The 25,386-nt window shown below is 37.2% G+C and overlaps 1 protein-coding gene across 13 annotated transcripts in view; it reads right to left on the reverse strand.

Moving 5' to 3' along the window:
- CADPS2 (calcium dependent secretion activator 2) overlaps window positions 1–25,386 on the reverse strand; it is a 492,820-nt gene that overhangs the window by 225,401 nt on the left and 242,033 nt on the right. For all 13 annotated transcript variants that reach the window (XM_065883719.1, XM_065883723.1, XM_065883721.1 and 10 more), the window contains exon 8: window positions 12,691–12,830. In XM_065883719.1, the coding sequence (XP_065739791.1) occupies window positions 12,691–12,830 (140 nt within the window). The remainder of the gene's footprint in view (window positions 1–12,690; window positions 12,831–25,386) is intronic.

Raw genomic sequence — 25,386 nt, forward strand, 5'->3', positions numbered from 1 at the left:
GCAAGATCGCAGCTATAACCCATTCACTGAATATTCGGTAGCAGGATAAACACTTTCTCCTCCTTGCCTGGTAATTTTTCATTTCACTTATTACCCTTCAATCATTAATGCAACTTGTGCTCTGTCTCACAAAGATCAACTTTTCATTTTACAAAACCAACTGATTTTATAGGAATGCAAGTAGTAGGGATAATTTTAATTAAGAAATAATTTTTAACACATTTATTCATGATATGACTGTAACAGTCAGAACATTAAATACATAGAGTGGTTGATGTTGGCAGAAAATAACAGCGGTGGAATATGAGACATCAAAAATTACTGTAGGCCAAAAAAAAAAAAACAAAATTACTGTAGGGACTTCCCTGGTGGTCCAGTGGTAAAGGATCCACCTTCCAATGCAGGGGACGCGGGTTCGATCCCTGGCCGGGGAACTATGATCCCACATGCTGCGTGGCAACTAAGCCCACGTGCCGCAAACTACAGAGCCTGTGCCACAACAAGAGAAGAGAAAACCCGTACGCCACAACTAGAGAGAAGCCCGCATACCACAGCGAAGAGCCCGCGCGCTGCAAAGAGTGCCCTAAGGAAGATCCCGCGTACCACAGCGAAGACCTGATGCAACCAATTAAATAAATATTAAAATAAATTACTGTAAGTTGAATATATTAACATAACAAAGATACACGCACAAAATTGCTGATACGGCTGGTGGGATCAGAGAATAAAGAGAAGCACTTTTTTTTTTTTTTTTTTTGCGGTACGCGGGCCTCTCACTGTTGTGGCCTCTCCCGCTGCGGAGCACAGGCTCCAGACGCGCAGGCTCAGCGGCCATGGCTCACGGGCCCAGCCGCTCCGCGGCGTGTGGGATCTTCCTGGACCGGGACACGAATCTGTGTCCCCTGCATCGGCAGGCGGACTCCCAAGCACTGCGCCACCAGGGAAGCCCCAGTTGCTTTATTTTTTAAAAAAATTTTATTGAAGTATGGTTGATTTACAATGTGTGTTTATACCTAAGATTTTTTTTAAAAGTTGTTATTATGAGGTGACTTCTATGTTGATTCTCTTATAATTCCAGTTTTTTATATTAAATATATATTATTACGGTAATAGGAAAATCTCAGTCACTGGAATTATTTTTATATAATACTATATCATAAAATTAAAACACGGCATTCACATGTGTGAAACTTCTGAAAATTGTAAAGCACTATAAAATTTAAAGAATCTTTCATTAAGCACAAACATGGCACTTATTTGTAAATCATAGGTTGAATTAATTATTGTTTACTGAGAACAGCTAAAATGTACTGAACATTTATGTGCCAGGCACTTTAGTGATACTAACTCATTTAACCCTCACAGCAACCCTGTGAAATAGATGATTACTATTCCACTTTACAAGTGAAGAACTGAGGCACAAGGCGGTTAAGACATTTACGCCAGGAGTACACAGTGATGGGGCTACAGCCGGGTTGTACACTCCAGCCACTGCAACAAAGTTGTACTGCTATGGTATTACATTGTCCTTTAGTAATTTTCATTATGCCTTAAAACATTTCATCAATTATTCACATCTTTCACTACAAACACACCTAACACTATCACTCTCTCAGATATACTTAGTCAACCTGATGCTTAAACCTTTCTATAAATTTATTCATTTTAATCAAAATGGACATCTGAGTGATTTCCAGCAGTTCCCTCAAAACCAGGGGCATGGAGATGAATTGATGAGGGTTAGCTGGGTTTCTGCTCAAGAGGAAGTTAGATTAACAAACTACCTTTCTTGGTACATCTGTACTAGTGTGAGAAAATGTGTAACCTAGTATCAGACTGGCAGGGTTTGTTAATAAAAAAGTGGAAATAATAAGGTTGTGTTAGTAAAAGCATGTTCCGTGTATACAAACTGATCGATTTGGTTGAAGCTGGGGGTTTGTGTTGGGTATGGAAAGGAGAAAAAGTTGTAAAGACTAGATGGGGACAGGTTTTTGAAGAATTTGAATGCTAGACTAAAAATGTAACTCTAATCCTACAGACAATGGGGAAGCACAAGAAGTTTTTTAGTAGAGATATTAAATAGTATTCCTAAATTCCTGACTGCGTTGGAAAACAGGTGAAACAGGAAAATCAGTACAAAAGTCACTGAACAGCTTTTTGGGTTGTTTTTGTTGTTGCTGTTGGAATAGAGATTGAATTGGGTTTGGCAGAACGAATGGATTTATCTGTGGGAAAGACTATATGTAGAGAGGTATTAACTACAATGGACGAAGAGGAAGTGGTTAAAGACAAATGTAAAGATCACTCTAACTGGCAGAAAGGATAAGGCTCCTAATTTCACAAAGCTGGAAAGAGCTGACATTCAAATTTTCTCTGACGTTTGTTCTATTGCTATGCCCTTCTAATCTACTGTCAAAAGAAATTTTAAAAAATGTTTTCATAAGTTCTGATACATGAAATAAACAAAGACACTAAAAGATACTGATAGTTTTATAAAGGCAATAAACATTCCTTTTTTAAAATTATGAAAATAAGATGTGCTTTTCCTCTGATTTAATACTAGCGTACCATCCCTTAAGGATATCAATGATTCCGGGATGAATGATTAGAAATGTTAACACTTGCAGACCCTTTGCTCACGCTCATTCACGTCATCAACACTGGTACTAATGAACATTTAAATTGTGGTGATGATTCTTTTTATAATCAGAACACACATCTATCTGACTAAAACAAGCTCATTTGCTATCGTCCCCACGATCGTGGGCTTACAACGATTTTTAGGCATTTCAAACACAGTCTCGATGGGAAACTGTGGCTGTGATGTTACCTCCTGTCACCAATACCCAATCCTGCTAAACTCCAGCTCTGATCATAAAGAGATTAAGAAATATTCCTAATGATCATGTGTTATTTGAAAGAATTACCGAATTAAGTACACTACTAGACACATTGGGACTACTTCTGAAAAGATTCTTTTTAATCAATTCTGTATTTCCAGACACTACCCTATCTATCACTACTTCCCACCAACACTCATTTTCGTCCCTTTGGACCTCTCTCATATGCCCCTAAGCTATTTTACTCCTCCTTTTGTTTGGGGCTTCCCGCTTTGCTGCAACATACGTTGGTCAAGTTCTTTTAGTGCTGTTGCCCTTCCCTGATGCCATGCTTCATTCTTCCTAACTTATGTAATCTGCAGGTGCCTACATTTCTTGATGATTTGGGCCATGTTTGGACCCTCTGAAATCTTTACAAATCTTGGTAGCAATCAGCCCATTCTTTTGCTTGTCCCCTCGACTCCTCTCCCATGTAATGTATCCAAGACCCTTCCTATCTGACTGATGACCAAAGTGCTGGCTCCTTTTCGGTTTCTCTTCATTCTTCTTCGGCAGTTGTCGGGAAGAACATTTTCATGAAGTTATTTTTGAGCTTATGTAAATGGAGTAAAAGTGTTCACCAAACAGAACTGACAGAACAACTTCTGAAATAAATGGGACTACTTCAAATCAGGAGGCGCTGTAGGAGAAAGTGAGTAACTTACTGATTCCACAAAGATAGTATGAACAAAGCTCAAGCCTAGCTCTTTTTTGCCCTTAATAAGTATGGGTTACGTGATCCGTCATTCTTATATACGAACCCTGAAGTATAATGCTGCCCACACAAAATGCTGCTAAAGCCTCCTCCTACGTTCCAACCACATATCACAGGAATAGTCTAAATATAAATGTTTGCAGATAATAGATATTAGAAATTTACTTCCTCCATCATAGTTTAAACAAAAAGGCCATTTAAAAAAAGAAAGCATCACTATAGAGAATAACAAAGTTTTTAGACAAGAATACATTTTTTTTCATAATATAACTTTTAGATTTCATATAGAAATCTGTGGACTAATGAAGTTTTCTGCACTTCGTCTGGGGCAATAATGTTTTGAAGCACACTCCAATAAACATATATTACAGTGGTACCAATTAGACAGCATTATAATTTGAAGTTTATAACCAATATATCCAAACAACCAATCCAAAACTTTGAATATAAAAGATCTGTGAACCTAAGTTCTGCATTCTCCTCTTTCTTTGGAAAAGAAAACATTCATTCATTCAACAAATATTTATTTAGCTTCTGATAAGTGGTAGGCAATTTTCTAAAAACTGGGTTTAAAAATAGCAGTGAATAAGGCAAGGTACTTATCTTACAGAAACTAGATTTGGTTGGGGAGTAGTTAACAGCAAATCACCCAAATGGAGATAACATTCTAGATGGTGAGACAGTCTATAAGCAACAGTCACTACCTATAATATCAGGTAATAAGAGTTTTAAGGATTGAAGCAGGTTAAGAGAGCTGGCAGCAAGGAAAGAAGAGCACCGTTCTATACAGGGTGGTCAAGCTGAGCCTCACTGCAGAGATGGTATCTGATCTGAAAACTGGCAGAAGTGAGGCGGGGGTGGATGTGGAGTAAGAGTATTCTGTAGTAACATCAGTAAATGCTACAGTCCTCTACCAGGAGCCAGCTAAGAATGTCTAAGATGCAGCTGTAGAACTCTAATCTCAAAGACACCAATCACTCCCAGTGATTATTTTCATAAAATGTCAGCATATATAATTGACTACTCAATTACCTGAATGTCTTGGGTACTATGCTAACTACAAAATAAAAGTCTTTTACTCAATAAGTATTGCATAAGCTATTCAGGCTTACCAATGCCTCCTTAAACAAAGCACATATACAACACTAATTAAAAAAAAAAATACCTGAGATGAAATTAAAACTAACTAATTTGGTATATACAAATTGAGATCAACAACTTATTGAAAAGAGAACAAATTTTAATAGCACAAAGAGCAAGATCTGATAGACTGTTTAGACCTATGTCAGTCAAGTAATACTTGTCTAATGATTTAAGAAAATTAAAACTAGCAATTGCACTAAACCTACAAAAGGCACCACACTAGTTATTTAAAATAATACACTTTGAGAGCACATGCCATTCTTCAAAGAACTTAGACTGCACTGGACTAAAATAAAGAGAGAAATTCTATCAGATTCTTCTCACTTGCTATGAAATGATCTCCAGGTGTTCTTTCTTAGAACTGGAGCTTATTTCTTAGGTAAATCATTCAAGTCAGTTGCTCAGACACAGTTGGAAGCTCTTAGGCAATACAGTTGACCCCTGAACAACGTGGAGACTGGGGTGCTGAACCTCCACTCAGTCAAAAATCTTCCTATAACTTTGGCTCTCCGTATACACAGCTCCTCTGCATCCTTGGATTCAACCAACTGCTGATGGTGTGGTACAGCAGTATTTACTACTGAAAAACATCCCAGTACAAGTGGCCATGTACAGTTCAGATCCATGTTGTTCAAGAATCAACTGTATTTTCCTTTTCCTTCCTTTGGACATAGAGTAGACAAAATAAAGTGAGCACCCAAACGCATATACCAAGAGAAACAAACCACCGCCACCACCTACAGCCATGACAGCTGTCAAATAAAAATGTAAATTAAAGCTTAACAATTAAGCAGAAGGCCCTAATGGGGGATTAATGGGGATATAACTTTTAAACTCTCAAGGAATCAGTGAGGATTTGTGTACTGCTATTTTCCCATCTGTCTTTGAGCATTTTCTTCCAAATAAAGTCAAATGATGTGATTAAAACTAGAAGAAGGTTGTATTATAATTTAAGGAATTATTCATTTTTTTAATGTTTATTTTAATGATTGTTACTAGTTAACTGAGAATTTACTATGGAACAGGCACTGTGCTACATGCTTTATCAGTATATCTCATTTCATGCTCAGGACAATCCAACTTCATGGTGGAGAAAAGTGAGGCTATGAGAAGTTAAGACCTGACCAAGTTTGCATAAAAAGTGACAGGACTAGAATTTGAACCCAGGTCTAACTTCAAAGTCTGTGTTCTGTGTCACTCTGCACGTTGCTTCATGTCTATGGAAATGTCCTCAAAGAGAATAACGTGGATTGAAAATTACTTAACTGTTTCCACCCTGCCCAGGAATATAAACACTTCCATCTTTCTTTCCTTAAGGGAATCCTAATTTTAGATTTGAAGAATTAAAAGATTTCAGAGCGGGAAGAAACTTAAAGATCATTTAATGAGTTCAATATGTTGTATAAAGATGAAGAAACCAAGGAGGCACATGACTGGACTCAGTGCCACGTGAAAGCAGAGCTGGCTGGAGCCCAGGTCTCCCAGTCCCGGCCCCCTACTGCCCAGCTGCAGCCCTCCTGAGTGCTGGAGAGGAGTAGAGCAGGGGGTCAGAAGTTGGGGGTGAAATGGAAATGCCGTATTTCTTAAAGTGTTTTGGTCTGTTTCATATTTTAAATATTTAATATTTTTCCTTCTTTTACTAGTATCTCAACTCAAAGATGTACCTGCCTTAGGGTTTTATTAATATCTAAATATATTATTACTGTGAGCTAGCCAGCCACCCCTGTAAGCACATTATACACATTAAAATATTGCTCCTCCAGACAATTCTATGAGGTAGGTTCTACCAACATTTTAATTTTGCAGATGAGGAAACTGAGGCAAAGTTATGAAAGTTTTACAACTTGCCCAAGATCTCCTAGCTACTAAGTGATGGAGCCAGAATTTGAAGAAAGGCAGTCTGGCTCCAGAATTTATACTCCTAAATGACACTGTCCCTTTAAATACTGGAAGGGCAGGACTCCTCCCAGGCTCTCCTGAAGGCATCCTCTCAAAAGTCTCCCTAACAATCAGATTTCCGGTAAAATAAATTTAACTATTTTTAGTGAAAAGAAAACCTATTTCCTTTTTTTTTTCCAATTCAACAAACTACATTCTTTCATCATAAAAGAAGTATGATGACATCACAGAAAATTTGGAAAACAAAAACAATTTCACCCATAGTTGTATTCTATTTAGTATGTCTAGTATATATCCTTTCTGAATTTTCATATGCATTTGTTTAACACCATCAGAGTATAAACAATTCTATATTGTGTATTTTTCAAATTAATCTTATACAACAGAAGCCTGATGTTTCTAAGTCAGTCATGATACTTCCTTTCCTTGCCTTGAGAGGATTCAAATAAACCCCCAAATCTGCCACATCCCTCCATGTTGCCCTCGCTTTTACCACTTCTATTCCCCCTGAACCCTTACACCCTCTCTCTGATGACATACTATGGAATGAGTAAAATATGCACCTGGCAAGGTCAGGGAGGAAATGATTCACTGAGTTATAATTTTCCAGGGGTCTAAGGAGCCATTCAAATTTTCTAGCCCACTGTCTCCTTCAGTAATTGATGAAACTGAGGCCAAAAAAGATGCAGTGATTTACCCAAAGTTAGTGACAGAACTGGGGCCAAAATACAAGCATCTTGGCTCTTAAACTAGTGCTTACTCTTCAAACTCTTATAGTACTGTCCTCCATCTATGCCTCAATTATCAGAGAAATGAGCTAAAAATAAATATCTTCAAATAATGTACAAATTTTTCTTGACCTTCCACAACGCCCAGGCCTTTAACCAGCCCAAGATTTTCGCTTTATTAACACAGTGTTACTATTTCCAAACTTCTGGATATGCACAAATGAATAAAAAGTACGACTGTGTCAAGTGTATAGTACAAAAATTTTACGGCAAGGCATCAATTAAGAAGAGGAAACCATTCCATTATAATTATGTGCATTAACTGTTTATAAAACTTTATAGTATTCCTAAATAGTTTTCACGATACCTTTTGGAAAAGTGCTCCAAATTAAATAAGATAACCAATGAATATGGTCTATGGTTTCTGAAAGAAAATAAAGAAAAAGGGAGCTCATCTGCTACCCTTAATTATTTGACCTAAAGTACCTTTGTTTAAGATGCCCAAATGTGATACTGAAGGGTGTCTAAAAGCAAGAGAATAGTTATTTGATGCATAAAAAGTAGAAGAAAATAACATATGTTAAGATGTTAGCCTCCTAGAGAAAAATCCTGTGTTGAACAGAAAGCCACAGTTTGAGCTTAAAGTTGCAGACAAACTAATCCGTCACAGGAGAAATCAGAGAAGTTTTGCAAAGGAGTATAACAAGTTAAAACATTTAGCTTAATAATTATTAAAGCTATGCTTGAAAATGTTTCTAACATTATAATTTATTAATCACTAGTTAATTAAAATGAAAACCATAACTCTTAATGATTTATATTAGTATATATAAAATGACATGAGTATTAAGGTATTTGGAAAATTTTTATCATTCTACAATGAGTAAATCAATGTTTATAAAGGACCACAGACAGCCTTCTCTCCTGAAAACTGTATCCAGAAAAAGAATCAATCATTTATTAAGAAACTAGCAAACACTTTGTCAGAAGTTTTGGCACGGCTACAAGGAGTGGGATTTCTATGAAACTGGGGTAAGCAGATTGAGGTAATAAATTGGGAATGCAGAGGTGTCAAAACATGGTTATTTTAGACAAGGACATGTAGAAAAGTCATGCTAAAAGGTCGATTTAAAATGAGGAATCAATTTTCCTTGGGAAAAAAACCCGACTTGTTTTTTTTGGAAGGTCCAGATCCTATAAGTAAGCGCCACTTTGCCAAAAATAAGATTTTCCTCCTTTTGGTCTTCAGACTGTCCCCTAAACTACTTGAAGATAATAAACCCTAAGTCATAAGCAAAATAATTCAACTTTATTAGAGTGCAGTCATTTCACTTTAGAGCAAATGCCACACTTGAACATTAAGAGTATGACTGAAAGGTTCCGTAGGCATCACACAGCAGACCCTGAATGCGTGGCAGGTCCTCTCTACAGGGAAGCACACGAAACCAATCATGCAGCCAGCTTGGGGCTTATGCTGTTCTTCCTGCTGGAAGCTCACATGCTGTCTTGCCCCTGCAGCAAGCAATGGGCCCAGGGCCTTTTCTACCTTTACGATGTAAATTAGGGAGTTTTATACATGATACTCTCAAAGTATTTCAAAACACCTATTCATTCAATAAACGTTCAAACTGCCAAGCATGACTTTACACACAGAGAATTATGAGATTTATATGGTAGTGATTTGGCTAAAATTTTATCTTACTGATTTTAACTGTGAAATAATCCTTCTATAGTTATATACTCATGAAGTTTTCTTTTTCTTTCTTTAACTATAAAAGTAATCAGCTTCATACAGACTACGTAGATCCGGGTCATAATGCTTCTACATATTTGTGGCAATTGAATTTTCATCTTTCTCCTTTTCAGTTGTAGATTTGTCATAATAGTCATTTGCTTTATTAGCCCCATTTTATTTTGCCTTTCTTTTGGCTGAGAAAATAACATTTGAATTAGGAAAACATGATTTAATAAAAACGACGACGGTAGTTCTGAGATTTAAGTTAATACTGCCTCTCAGCCACTAGGCTATGCTAAAGGACAGTCCATTTGTTCACGAACACTTCTGTCTTCCAGCCACCCAAAAAAAGAAGGAAGATAAATTCTAAAGCTGAATGTGAATTATTTAACCACTCAAAACCTAGCTGGAAATTCATTTAACAGATTTATATAAGAGTTTATGTAATTAGTTTATATGACATACCCCCAAAGAACAAATGAACCCATTTTTTTTTTTTTTTTTTTTTTTTTTTTGCGGTACGCGGGCCTCTCACTGTTGTGGCCTCTCCCGTTGCGGAGCACAGGCTCCGGATGTGCAGGCTCAGCGGCCACGGGTCACGGCCCAGCCGCTCCGCGGCATGTGGGATCTTCCCAGACCGGAGCACAAACCCGTGTCCCCTGCATCAGCAGGCGGACTCTCAACCACTGCGCCACCAGGCAAGCCTATGAACCCAAATTTTTACTAGCTAGATGTCACATAGTAATGTTTAGTTTGGCTTTGAATGAATGAGTCGTCATTATGCTTATGTTATCCAAATTAAATATCTATTTTCATTTGCATGTAGTCAGTCCTATTAAAAATTTATAATGTATAGTCATGGACTGATTAATTACCAGAAGCATGAGCTTTAGATTGGTTACATTTTTCCTTCTGGTTCAGAAAAAGGTCATTTTAAAATGCAACAACTGGGGCTTCAGTAAAATCCATCTGTGAAGCACCACAGAAAAAGATGTATAAGGTTAGGATTGTCATGTGTGTGTCAAGTCATGTTTTCCCATATACATCTAAACACAGGGGTGATATTCAAAATATTTAAAACTGTTACCACACAGGCACTGAGAAACCTAGACAGGTGCTTGTGGTCCCTGCCCATAGTGATAAATTGCTATTATAGCAATGTTGAAATTCTGGTTGATCATTATTATTACATTCAGTAACGGTCTTACATAGCTTTTTTGAATAACTATTAGGAAATATGATATTCTTAATTATGCTCCAAAACACACCAACTAGCAGAACAACGTCACAGATATTTTCAATTCTAGAATTTCTTTCTTTTACATACCATAAACTGCAGTTACCCAAATGTCTGGCAATGCCTGCTAGTATCTTCGTAAAGGCAGGTCACAATAGTTCTCGAGCTTTACAGATTAAATTCAGAGACTATGAGATATTCTCTTTAGTCATCTCTTTCACCCATAGTCTTGGGCAGAAGTCAACTCCAGAACCATTCTGGGGGTTCTAATTTAGTCAAAGGTCTCTGAGATGTGATACAAACCAATTCTCCTTCGTTGCAAAGGAGTGATTAAAAAAAGCAAAAAAAAAAACAAGTCTTAGAAAGCAGCTAGATTGTACCACTTGCCCTGAAGCATTTTAGAGCAAGAAAATGCCAAGGATTAGAGCAGAGCTTTCTTTCCACGGGAGCTGAAGGCTTCAGAACTTGCTATGTGCCCAACTTCATATTCAATCCTGGTTCTTGGGTCAATCTGAAGGCTCAAAGGGTATTCATCACAGTGCTGCCCATGTGTAAATCAGGGGCCATCTTGGCGTTATAGTGCATAGGTTCCCATTTCTTGCTGTACTCTTCATCAAGAGACTGAGTTCAAAAGAGTAGGGAAATAACTACAATGTTTGGAACAGAATGTGTTCCTTTTTATCTCCCTCTAGTTTCTACTAGTCTCTAAGCACTTTAGAGCTGTAGTACTCTCTCTAGTCTTAAAGCACTCTCCAGCCATATCAAAATTGTCACGGTTAGCTAACAGCCCTTCCAGATCTCCTGCCTATGTATAGGCTATGCCATGTGGCTGGTGGCTGGACTGCCCTTCCTCCCCACTGCCCACCTGCTGAATTCACCCCTCAAGCTTCATCTCAAAAGTCAGTTGTCTTGTGAGACTTTCTTTGACTCCAGCTAGAATCAGGTGTTATTTCCACCTGTTCCCATTCCTCTCTTGTAGCGCTTATCACTCAGTATTATCATGATTCGTACACAAGCCTGAATCCCTGGCTAGCCAGTTCCTTCAGGCCTGGGATGGTATCTCACTGAGGCTTGCTCTGGTTGGCACAGAGGAAGTGCTCAATCCATGTCTGCTGCATAAATCAACAGTGAGCAGCTAGATGGAAGTGGGAAGAAAGAACTCTCAGTATTAAATCCCAGGAACTCCATCTGCATCACGAGTCATAGTTAGACTCTGCATTACTACATTAAAGACGCCATACTGTGGGATACCTAAATTATTGTTCCCTTTCTAAGAGCCCACCCGCTGAGGTCTTCTTCCCCCAAGAGAGACCAGTTCTGACACTGCAAACACTACTGCCCACCCAAACCAAGGAAGCAATATGGTCCTTAGAGTCTCATCCCAGCTCTAGTAGATACATCTGGGCTGCCTTCTGCTCAGAGCGTAACTTGGTCTTCCCTAACAGTCATCTAAAGCATCCTTATCTTGTGGACTTACCAGTTAACTCTGCTACAGTGCTAGTGACTTGGCTCCAAAGCCAGCAGAGATGCCCCTCTGTACAGGAATGCGCACAGACTGTTAGATTTGCTGCTAAACTTGGGATGAGACACTTTAGCAACTGCTTCTCTCCTTAGTAAGAAAAGTCTTCACATTCTTTCCTAGTGGCTAACACCCCTATGCTAGAATTTGGCTGTAGCAAGTCCTAAAGTATTAATCTGAGAAAGACCTGGGTTTTAAAAAAACTCATTGAATCGTATTCAAGAGTTCAGACCTGTTTCCTCATCAGCTACAAGGGAAAAAGAATCTCGGAGATGGAAGTTGACTCCGACCCACAGCAATCCCCAGGGGCCAGCCCCTGCACTTCTGGTTATCCACCAACATCAGTTTCCTCCAGTATGGATCTAGTTTCTCACTCACATATTGCAATGAACACTCACGCCCCTCCCGTCAAAACTTGTACAGCCTCCTGGGTTATATCTGAACCACCATTAAACTCTAAATGTAGTCTATGTAGGTTTAACTATTTCTGGGGATCTGAATTCTAGGCTTGTTTCAACTACTACTGTATTTTGAAATATATCTTACACGTTATCTCCATACATCACTGTTCTTTATCAATATAAGTGATGTGCAATACCAACAACACAATCAAGTACCAATAGTGTGTTAGCATGCAATCAGTTATATTAACCAAGTCCCCATGTATTCAGCTATAAAGATGTCTACAGATTTAAAAAATTAAGTTAACCTATTAATGTAATTTGGGGGGAAAAACTCCATGTGAATGTCTGATATATAGGCTCTCAGTAAAATGACAAAAGTGATACAATGAAATCCAATAATTCAGGAGAAAAACATCTTCAAGTACACTCACCCACTATGTTTCATATGTGGTGGTTTATCCATTCGCACTGCCAATTTGATTTTTAAGTCAGAGTCCTGGCTATTTTTTGGAACGATCATTCGGTGTAACTCAGCTGACTTGGAGCTATTAGAAGTTGGGTATAATATCACCTGTAAGGGACAAAAATAACACATTTAGGTGAATACAGAACGTCTAAGGAGTAGAACTGAAATCTTTTCTATATATTTTCCTTATTGAAAAGGTGGTGTCATGCCCAAATGTGTCTAATAAACCATTTCACTCCCACCACAGCAGATGGATTTTCAATACAAACTGGTTTATTTATTTTTTTGACAAATATGTGTTTTCACATTATCACATAACGAGTTTTCTTCCTGTGTCACTTCATAATGAATTAATAGCACGGCGGCTACGGTTGAATTGACAGTTGAAAAATACTTAATAGACACCTATAATTTCAAGACCACTCTAAACTCCTCAGAGCAAAGAAGTTCAGAAAGAAATATTCTTTGAAATTACAAATAGCATGCTCAAAAAGCAAAACCAATTATTTGAAGCAGCAAAAATATACCTCATGTTTTCATATTTTCATTGCAAAGCAGTGTTAAAGGAAATCAAACCAATTAGAGATGGAAAAGACGGATCGTCGCATTTTCTGCTCTAGATCAATATCAGAGAAGGATTTTTTTCCTGACTACATGTTCTCAAAACTATAAAGATAATATTATGATGACTGAAACAAAGTAATTATTTTTAATAAAACTGCCAAATTATCAAGTCGTTATTTCACAATCCCACATTCCACAGAGCCAACACAGGAAAGAAAAGATTACTCTTCAGATGTTACGTACCATGTAGATAAAAAAAAAAAAAAAAAGTATTTTCCCCTTTTAGTCAGTCATGACACTACTTAGACACAGCCTATATTCAAGCCTTAATGAATATTTTTAAATGGGAGCACTATATTCTGAAGGATAAAATGAAGATATGAAATGCAGTACATCATATTTTAAGCCATTTCTTATTTTAAAGCAACGTGAAAAGTAAAAAAGCTTGAAGTTTCTAAGAAAATGAAAGAACTATAAACATGCTCAGGTATGATAAAATGTTTTCAGAGCACATCATGGCAACTGAATTTGACATGCTCTGTCAAAAAAAAAAATCTTCATTTCCATGTATGAGTGAAAATATGCATGGAGAAATCTTCAGGCAAGGCTCTTTCTCTCTCTAGGAAAAACAACATAGTCATAGTCTCCAACTTCCAAGTTGTTAAATATATCTACTATTTTGAGACTTTTTTCAAACCTATCCATAGCCAGGTTCGGTCCAGCGTATCTACACACTTCAGCATATAAAGGCTCAGCCCAAAGCAGATTAAATGGCATTTGTGACGTTTTCAAAAATTATGATCAGATTCTAGAAAGAGTTCTTTTTGACTGCTGAAATAGCCAATGGAATATTTTACAGATTCTTTCTTAAACAACAGTAAAGGAAAATAAATTAGTTATTTCTGGCTCAAACCAGCAGACAAAGGTATATCATTTTCAACTCAGAAGGTGATTCCACAGAAGAGTCAAAGACTAAGACAGAGCTATACATCCTCTGTAGCTCTTACTGCTATTTCCCAGCAAGTCTGAAAAGCTTTCTCTATTTCTCCCCACCCCATCCTTTTAAAAAGAATTTGGCACAAACCACCTACAGACTTTATTCCTTTTTAATTCTTCTTTCTATGTTTATATGAACGTGGGTATTGTTCCAAACTCTAAATGTCGTATACAGGAAGAGAATATTTAAATTAAAACTTTCGACAATTTCTCATTCTCTAAATGCCAATAATGGGTTACTAAAAAAGGTCCCCAAATAACTGCAGTTTATCCCCAATTAAGGATCATCTCAGTACTGAACACCATCATTTCTGCCACATTTTAATTTTCCGATGGGTACCTCTAACTGAAGTCGGTGGAAGGATTTACTGTGTATCTCTGTTCAGTTAAACATTTGAGCGCTTACTCTGTGGGGACACAGAAAGATGAAAGAATATGGATGACTCCATAAGGAGTTGATGGTTTCTTCTTATCAAAGCTAAAAACTCAGATAATATCTGGTAATATCACTTCTTTCTCTTGCCCTTCTATCCCTAGGGTGTGCAGCAGTTTTCCGATATTGTTAGCCTCTGGGTTTATTCACCATCGTTTGTTTGGCTTCTCTGTTCTATCACACATGTAGCTAACTCCCCGTGTTAAATTTCCACCATTTGAATGACCTGGAATTTTCTGTCTTTCTGGACAGACTAATAAAGGTGTAAACACTGCCATATGTAACAAATGAAGGCCCAGAGATATGAAATCTGTTACTTCTAAAAATGGTACTGGTGAACAAACTCTGTTAAATTGTTACCAGGTTCCCAAATTGTAGAAGGAGAAAGTGATCATACACCTTTCCATGATTCGGCCATGGATGATAACAGACAAGGAAGACGCACCCAAATGTGTAGAGCCCAAAGGGCCAGGGAGAATAAAGGACAAAACAATTCTTTTCAGATGCATAATAAGGGTCTAATCAAGAGATCCTGAACACTGTCAGGCAGGGTGTCTTCACAGTGCCTGCCATAACAGCATCTCACTGCTCTCCCTGGACACGTATTGCTCTGTATTTCCCACTTCACCTTTTTTTAGAATGGGAAGCGTAATTGTAGCTTTCCTGCCCCCTGCTCCACTGCTATATATTGGATTTGTGCTTGAGCAGGGTGGGGAGGGGAGATGGAACAGCAGGCAGTGAACACGAACCCTAGCTCATTGGGCACCAGGCTGCAAAGAGCCACAGCTGGACCTGATTGAGATGCTGGACTTTGAACTGGAAGTAAGGACAGGATGAAGCTTTGGGTTGTCTCCCTTGAAGTAAATGCATTCTATGGGTAGTTGGAAGGGTAACAGAATTGTTGTTACCTTGGCTATACGGGTGAGCTATGGCAGGTGATCTAACTTGTTCACCAGGATTCATGCTTTCCCTAGTATAGAACTGGTGCCAAGAAGCAGCTAGCCAGCCATATCTTCTAGCTCCCCTGGCATCTAAGTAGGGGCACATGAAAGTTGTAGCTAATGGAATATGAAGAAAAGTGGTAAATCGTTTTGGGGAATGATGATTAAGATATAGAAGTGAAGAAGGTATGCCGTCTTCACTCATCTGCTAGCCAAATGCAGAGGACTCCAATGCTCTAGAAAATGAGAGAGCCATAAGAGGGAAGAAACTAGAGCCCTGAATCACCACACGGAGGAAATCTACCCATCCATCAGGAACACCCATGATAAACTGTTATACAGGCACTAGCATTTTAAATTACTGAAATGTTGTCATTTGTTACAGCATTTAGTATACCAACTAGTACATTAACACAGAGTTTTGCTGCATAAGACTTGCACAGGTAGTAAGTGCTTGAAGAATTTTCTTTCACGATAAGCAGATAAACAGTTCTACTTCAACACGACTTAGTTCACGTTCAGAGAGGGATGTCTGATGTTGATGGTACAATAATTAGAATACTTAAGAGACATAATTTACTAAGGATTCTTCTTGTATTTTAGGTTCACACATAAGTTAAATCGTAGCTCTGTACAAAATAGTTAGCTTCTTACAGAGTTTAGCAAAGTAGCTTATTCTTTGCTATTCATTTCTTAACTTTTCTACACGTATTTCTGCTTCTTCTAGTCTTTTAGTTTATTTTTGTCACCAACACTTTAAATGCCTTGTCATTTAGCATAACAACACATTTTATGATTTATCTTAAATATAAAGCCAATGTATCTTCTTCATAATAAAACGTCAACATTACTTTCCATCTTTGCTAAAGTGTAATGGAAAACACAAAATGTTATTTTCAGGCTTTGTTTAAAATTCTGTCAAATTTAATACAGAGTCAAAACTTAAAATGAAGTATAGAACTACATATGTACATAACATCTAGAGTAATATGGGGTACAGAAGGATCTTTCTCTTAAAATATACTTGTACAGACACCTCTACATTATTTTTCTTCTATTAAGATACAATTAATTAAAGCCAAGCCATGTGCATCTGTACATATACTACATTATTTGAACTTTGTGGCCTATGAATTCACGACTTTCTAAATTTCTAAACTGTTTCAAAACTAAAAACCTAAAAACTGGGAGGAACAATCTAGAAGAACCGAGAGGGAGCTAGGCAGGCTCTGGGGTGAGGTAAAGAATTCACTGCCTTGTCCCATAAATCTCTCAGTCCAGAGGAAGAAAAAAAAAGACCACATGACTGCAGCAATTGCACTGTGGTCTTTGAGTAAAATAATACAGCTACATTTTTGGCATGAATCTAACTCAGAGAGAGGTGCAATCAACAATTCTTAAAGGGATCAGGACAGACTTCATAGAGGAATCACTGCTTCATTTTGGAGTCTAAAAGAACACGTAAGATTTATAAGATATTGTAAGATACAATATACAAGACACAATAAAAGACACAGGGAAGGGACTGACCCACCCATTGGAACTGACCCACCCTTAGAAAGTAGGCACACAATCCCGATGCTGACATTCTTACCACTACCTTTGCTTCTCAGGCCCTTCCCCAAGCGTGACTGGTCAGCTCTTTGTTCCCAGGGGCCTATCCTTAGTCAGTTTCCATTGCTTGCCACCAAGGGAACTTCAACGAGTACAAATGTTCATGACATTTTCTGCCATGTCAATTCTCTACCTTATCTAAAGGTAAGGGGAGAGCCCCGTGGAACAGTAACTTTTAAGGGTTAAGAAAAGGAAGAGAACTCTATAATCAAGACCAGAGGCCAAGGAGACAGAAGAAAAACCAGAAGGGTGGGATGCACGACATTCAAGACAGAGAGTGTTTCGGGGAACAGGAAGTGGCCGTCAGTGCCAAATGACACTCAAGAGGTCAAGCGTGGTAAGGAAGGAAAGGCTACTGCTTGGTTTAACAACAGAGAGGCCACTAGAGATCTCAGCAGGAGAAAGTTTAAGTGAGGCCAGACTATAACAGCTTGAGGGATAAAGTCTACAAGAGGAATGGAGGAAGACATCACTTAATTCTTAAATGAACAAGATGGGGCGAGATAAGCAAGATCGTTTGGCTGGAAGGGGGATTGTGTACAAAGGCGGGGGCAGGGTGGGTGGTGAGGGTATGGCCACGTAGACCGAAGAGGGTAAGGAAATGGGAAGGTTGTGCTGATAGGTGAGATCAGAAAGGAAGAATGGGGATAGACTGTAAAAGCATAGGTTTTGCTAAGGAGTTTGTATGTTATCCCATAACGTATAATCGAAAGATGCTTCTAAACCAGAGAATGACAAGATCAAAACGTCATACTCTTGTGTAAAGGATAATCCTTGTCTATCCAGCTGTATACATTCTGGAGAGGAGTCATGTGTAGTCAAGTGTCTAACATCCAATTAAGAAATGAAATGGCCTTAGAAATACATCTTTAAAACAGAGTAAGAAGGGACTGAAAATGCTTTTAGCTGGAATGTTTCAGTTTGTGATTAAAATTTTTTTTTTTTTGCTGACAACCAGATGTCCTTGAGGCATAGGGTATTTTAAGGAAATGTCCAAGGGATCATCACTCCAGATAAGTAGAGCTATCTCTATGAGAAACCTTGACTTTTGGGGTTCAGTTGACATTTTTCTATCTTTCTCTTTCAACTGACAAATTTTAGTTTAGCAAAGATTCATGACAACTATGCCCTGTGAACCTTTCAAGTACCTTCTTGAGAACTTAGAACCTTGAGAAAGCATGTACAGTGAAAGGACCAACTGAATTTACTTCATTTCAATAAATTTTATTTAGCACATGTTAATAACTAGCATGTATTTTCTCCAATATCAGAGCCCTGTATTTTCACTGTATGGAGAAGATGAACTGGATGACTTCTGAGAGAAATCTACAATACATCCTTCTTGGTAACATTTTCCAGTGTTTTAATACACCTGAGGTTTTTCAGTCTAAATAATTTCTCCTTTAATGTCACTGCTTCCTGTCCTACTTGGTTGAAACAAAGAACACATGCTCACTTTCACTAACACAAGGTTCTTCTGTATACTGAAAAATTAGCATTAAGTCTTCTGTGAACCTTACTGTCTGTAGGCTAAATCCAGTTCCCTTTATTTTCAAAGCTGAAAAGAAACCTGGAATTTACAATATAGAACTGATCAAACTCCCAACCCCTTAAAAATGTGCTGATGGCCTGACAGGAAATTATACATTTCCTTCCTTCTATATAGTACTTTTTTTTTTTTAAATAAGAAAAGCCTTTAAAAAAATGAGTAAAAGAAGAAAAAGGAAAGTATTATCTGAACTATATATTTTTCCTTGGCATTAGCTTGTTAAAAAAATGGAGGTTATAAGCTTTGTTATTTGCATGATGGGGGTTGGAGAGAGCATGAAAAACAAACATCAAGGTGTGTAAATTCTTCCTAAATCTTTTCTGGCAACACTACTTAATAATGAACCACTGTATGAAGGGGCTCATGGACTGCATTTAGCAGAGTATGCTCCTCGAGGGCAAGGGCTCATAGTGATACCTAGAGTAATTCACCTGTGGCTGCTAGTGTAATTTAAGCCAGTATCTTTAATTAAGCCATTCTTTTGTTTTTGAAATTGAAGTATAGTTGATTTACAATATTGTGTTAGGTTCAGATGTACAGCATAGTGTTTCAGTATTTTTGCAGATTATATTCTATTATTGATTATTATAAGATAATGGCTATAATTCCCTGTGCTATACAGTATATCCTTGTTGCTTATCTATTTTATATATAACAGTTGTATCTTAATCCCATACCCGCAATTTATCCCTCCCTCCTCCCCTCTCCCCTTTGGCAAACACTGGTTTGTTTTCTACATCTGGAAGCCTGTTTCTGTTTTGCATATACATTAATTTGTATTACTCTTTTAGATTCCACATACAAGTGATATCATATAGTATTTGTCTTTTCTGTCTGACTTATTTCACTAAGGATAATATGGTCTAGGTCCATACATGTTGCTTCACATCCTAAACCAGACACTTACCAAATGTTTGTTGCATAGATGGGTGGATGCTTAGAGAAATTAGAAATAAAGATGCAAACCAAACATTGATAACTTCATTGAGGTGAAAAGAGAAAAAGGCTTGCCAACTAAAGTACTGCCCAAACTTGATAACAGAAAATGACAGTAGCAAAGGCAGAATTGGTACGCCATTTACTTGCCGGTCTCTAAAAACTTCTGAAACTCTCATCTTTCCATTTCTGGACTGTAGTGGGTAGAATAATTAGTCTCCCCCAAAATGCCTATTCCGAATCCCCAGAACCTGTGACTATGTTACTTACCTGGCAAAGGGGAATTGAGGTAGCTGATGGAATTAAGGTCACTAATTAGTGGGCCTTAAGAAAGGGAGATTATCCAGGTGGGCCCAGTGCAATCACAAGGGTTCTGGGAGGTGGAAGAGGAAGGCAGAGGAGTGATGAAGCAAAGTGATGTGAGAAACACTTGACCAGCCATTGCTGGCTTTGGAAATGGAAGAGGACCATGCACGAGCCAAACACAGGCAGCCTTCAGAAGCTGGAAAAGGTAAAAAAACCTGCATTCTCCCTTTTAGGTCTTCTGGAAAGGAACACAACCCTGCCAACACCTTATTTTGAGCCCACCAAGATTCGCTGTGGACTTCTGACCGGCACAACTGTAAGATAATAAATTTGTGTTGTCTTGAGCCACTAAGTTTTCAGTAATTTGTTAAACCTGCAATAGGAAACCAATACACAGCCAATAAAAGCTGCGATTTGATTACAAAAACACTAAATTTACCTTTTAAAAAATTTCTTCTGCTAACTGTGTAATTCAAAGATTTTTACAGACAGATTTCTATCATTATCTCTGATTACTTTAAGATGTTTTGGGGTGTGATTATTTCTCTCACTTTCCTGAGGTATTCTGCTTGTATTAAACCTTTTGGAAAAACTCACTCACTTAGTGTTAGTTAACTTAAAGTTTTCATTTTCCTCACCATTAAAACAAAAGAAAAAATTGAAAAGGATTCACAATGAGACAGATTATTTTGGTTATTAGAATGAAGATCCTCATGCGTATATTTCTAACAAATTTCAAGTTCCATATACCCAAATGATCAAGGATTACACCTTCTATTTCAGTCTTCAAGAAAGACTTTGAAAGACATAGTCAAATTTGTCAAGATATTTTTCATGGCTCAATTAAAGACACTGGCCTTTACTAATCTTCATATATCACTTTTATTGCCTGTAAGTTCTCAATTTCATACTTCTCCGTGAGTGGAGCAATATAATCCATCACAGCTACATCTGTGTCTTTAAGACTTATCTAGACAGGAAAGCATTATTATTCTTGATCTATTCCCCTCAGCCATAAATTATGAATAGCAGTAACCTTTATATTTCCTTACCAATAAAGTTTCTATTAGAGGACACTGCATGAGTAGCTTTATCATGTTTCTTTTTACTAGTCTGGTTATAATAATGCCTGGCATTTCCAAAGAACTTTTCAACTCAGTGCCTCAAAGTGCTTTGTGAAATTTAAACTAATTCTCACATCACCCTTAATAGATAGGCATTGCTCTTGTGTAAATAACTTGACACTGAAGTTAAATGAATACCTAAGGGAAATTACTTCAAGATAACAATAGACACTTTCAATTTTACATACCCTCCCCAACATATTCCCTTCATAATTCCACATACATTATAATAACTAATTTAGCTTTGTTCTCATTCTTTGGTTATTAAGAACTGTAAGAACTCTTTGAGCCAAATCAATTTTGTTTCTGTCGATCCATACATAGGATGGTAGGATGGAAAGGAGGAAGTTATGTTAATGCCTAAACTTGGATTACTTCAGTTGCAGTCCTTAAACTGAAGACAATTATAGCAAAGTGTTCGGGAACTGATTAATTCACAGATAAGTGTTGGTATTTTTATTAAAAACCAACTGCCACCCTGAAGAGTGAATGTTGAATTATTATTCTTCATTTGAATAAGGAATCAAAGCAAGGTCTAATAATTACAAGCTAACAGTTTGCCAAAATGATAAGATTCAGGAAAACCTTCCCAATTTGTCATTCTATATGTATACAAACTAGTCAGAAATCCTTTAAAGAATAGAAAAGGAAGATAGGAGAGTAGGAGGTTAAGAATTCTTGGTGTTCCATTTTCACATGCTCCAAAAAACTGCATGAATTTAGAGAAATATGATAAGATGGAAGTAGTGGGGAATAAAGGTCAAGGGAGAGAGGTTCAGTGACCTGTTCATGCCATCTTGGCTATTACGGCAGAGTCAAGACCAGAATCAACATCTTACGGACGCAGGTTTCAAACTTTCAGTTTGTGATGCTCAACAACCAACTAATCTGAATGTTGGACCTTTGACCTAAAGACTTTATTTTTGACTCATACAATACATATTATAAAAACTAGCAGGGAATAAAGGTACTTAGCTTTTCAGTATCAGTGCTAGAGACAATAAAGGTGGATATTCCTAAGAGGCTTTGTATAGCTCCCAGATGCACAGGGACTTCTTAATGCAGTAACTAAAAGAAGTTAGTAATGGATGTCAGGATGTTCCAACCTGCTTCTTCTATATATTATAACTAGGAGATGGGCTGAACATCCTAGAACCTCACTCTTGCTACAGGATCCAAACCATGTATCATTCCACAATTGCTGTTTCAGCTTATCACTTGGTTAGGGAGCTCAGGTGTACAAACAAAAGTGACTCATTCTACTGTCTACGATAACTCTGCAAAGGAGGAATGAAACTGAAACTTCAGGAGATTGTTCATTTGTTCATTCATCCTTCCAACAATAATTGGACACGTATCACACGTCAGAAGCTGTTAGGTGCTGTTGCTGAAATAATATGTCCTGTGTCTTACCTTCAATGGGAAATGGAGATATAATATTGTAAGGCTCGTAAACTACACGTGAAGTGTTATAATATCATTTGAAGTTAGACTAAACATAAGCAACACTTAAAATAACAGTTACCAATAATAAGCAAAGAAGCAAAAATGGAACCATAAAAAATATTCAATTAGTCTAAAAGAGGGAAAAAAAGGAGGAAAAAGGAAATAAAGAACATATAAGACAGAAAAAACAGCTAAATGACAGATTTAATCATATCAGTAATCATATTAAAATACAGTTTAAATACTTATTGAAAGGCAGAGATTGTCAGATTGAATAAAAAATAAAGACCCAATCATATGCTGCTTCAATCAACATATTTTAAATGTAAAGAAACAAATAGATTAAAGGATGTAAAAAGATATAATAGGCTAACACTAGTTAAAAGAAAGCTGGGATAGCTAAGAAAAAGAAGATTTTAAACCAAAGTATATTACCAGGGATAAGGAAGTTATTTCATAGTAACAAAATGGTCAATTAATGAAGAGGAAATAGGAATCCTAAATATTTGTGTACCTAATAACATATCTTCAAAATACAAGCAGCAAAAAATGACAGAATAGATCCATAATTATACTCAGGTTAGTAACAGTCTCTCAAAAATTGCTTTTTAGGGCTTCCCTGCTGGTGCAGTGGTTGAGAGTCCACCTGCCGATGCAGGGGACACGGGTTCGTGCCCCGGTCTGGGAAGATCCCACATGCCGCGGAGCGGCTGGGCCCGTGAGCCATGGCCGCTGAGCCCGCGCGTCTGGAGCCTGTGCTCCGCAACTGGGGAGGCCACGGCAGTGGGAGGCCCGCGTACCACAAAAAAAAAAAAAAAAAATTGCTTTTTAGAAAGTAGATACAAAAATTCAGTAAGGATATGGAAATAACAGTAACTTGAACTATCTGACATGTATAAAACTCTACTGAACGAAAGAATATGCAGTCTTTTAAACTGTGAATGTGGAACATTCACAGGATAGAACCTATTATAGGCTATAAACTAAGCCTCAATAAATTTATAGAGGATCCAAGTCATATCAAGTATATTCTCTAAGACCAATAGACTGCAATTAGAAATTCATAACATAGAGAACTCCAAAAAAGCTCTCACATATGTGGAAACTAACAGTTTTAATAACCCATGGGTCAAAGAAATCAAAATAAAACTTATAGAGTATTCTGAACAGGATGAAAATGAGAAAAAAATCTGTGGGATGCCACTAAGGCAATATTTAGGGAGGGTGGCACTTAGAGCACTAAATGTCTATATTAGAAAAAAATAGATTTTTCTCAAATCATTGGCTTCAGCTTCAATAGAAAAAGTATCATGAATTAAACTCAAAGTAAATAGAAGAAACAATAAAGATCAGAGCCAAAATAGATTAAATAAAAATTAGCAGAAGGAACTTTATCAACTTGATGAAGGGGGTCTACCAAAAACCTACAACTAATGTTATACTTAATGTTCAAAGACAATGTTTTTTCCTTAAGATCAAGGATAAGACTAGGATGTCCACTTTCACCACTTCTATTCAACACTGTATTGGACATTCTAATAAGTACAATAAGACAACCAAAATAAATAAATAAAACCATCTAGATTGGAAAGAAGAAGTAAAATTGTCTTTATTTGTAGACAACAATATTGTCAATGGAAAAACAATCAATCTACCGAGATACCAGTAGAACTAGTGAGTTTATCAAGGTTGCAGGATGTAAGATCAGTATAGAAAAGTCAACTACATTTCAATATACTAACAATATCTAAATTAAGAAAATTAAAACTAACAAAATGATGCTATTTAAAATAACAAAAATATGAAATACTCAGTGATAGATCTGGCAAAAGAAATGCAAGACCTGATCATTGAAAACTGTTAAGACATCACTATGGGAAATGAAATAAGACCTAAATAAATGGAGGGATATACTGTGTTCATGGGTCGGAAAACTCAACTTTGTTGACCAACTCCCAAACTGATCTACATATTCAATGCAGATTTCTTACACATGGCACCAAAAGTACAAGCCATAAAAGAAAAAAAATTGGACTTCATCCAAATTAAAAACTTCTGCTCTTTGAAACACACTGTTAACAGAATGAAAAGACAAGCCAAATTCTGGGAGAAAAATATTTACAAATCATAAACCTGATAAAAGATGTGTAAACAATATATTATGGTCTTTCCAAACTTAAGAATAAGAAAACAAGTAACCCAATTAAAAACTGGAAAAATGTCTGAACAGATTCTTCATCAAAGAAGAGGTACAAATGAAAAGTAAGCATGCAAAAAGACGTTAACATGATTAGTACTAGCTGTTACTGAAGTATAAACTAAAACCATAATGAAGTAACACTACACACCTATTACAAATAAGGAATTGGTACAGTGTGTACGTTGAATACTTGTTCTATCTGGGACTGAGGCAGCCCTCTATTTTTCTGAGGAAACTGAAATGTCAACTTCTGCTACTATATAATCACCCACATGGACCCATCATGGAGGATGCCTATTTATAACTTGCTCTTTTAGTGGTGAGAATGTAAGGAAATGCTTTCCTCTACCTCTACAGTGAGGATGCCAGCCAACTCCTCAGAGAAGGTCTGAGGGAGACTCACTGAGGAACAAGTGATGCACATTATCAAAGGCTCCTTTCCAAGAAAGACTCAGGATGGTAGTAAGTCCTCTCCTCTAACGCTTCACAGCATGTAATGAATGACCCAGATGTAATCGACTGCTGCTAGAAAATATATCTAGAAAGACTTCG

The sequence above is a fragment of the Phocoena phocoena genome, chromosome 9, assembly GCF_963924675.1.
Source record: "Phocoena phocoena chromosome 9, mPhoPho1.1, whole genome shotgun sequence".
NCBI classification, from domain to species: Eukaryota; Metazoa; Chordata; class Mammalia; order Artiodactyla; family Phocoenidae; genus Phocoena; species Phocoena phocoena.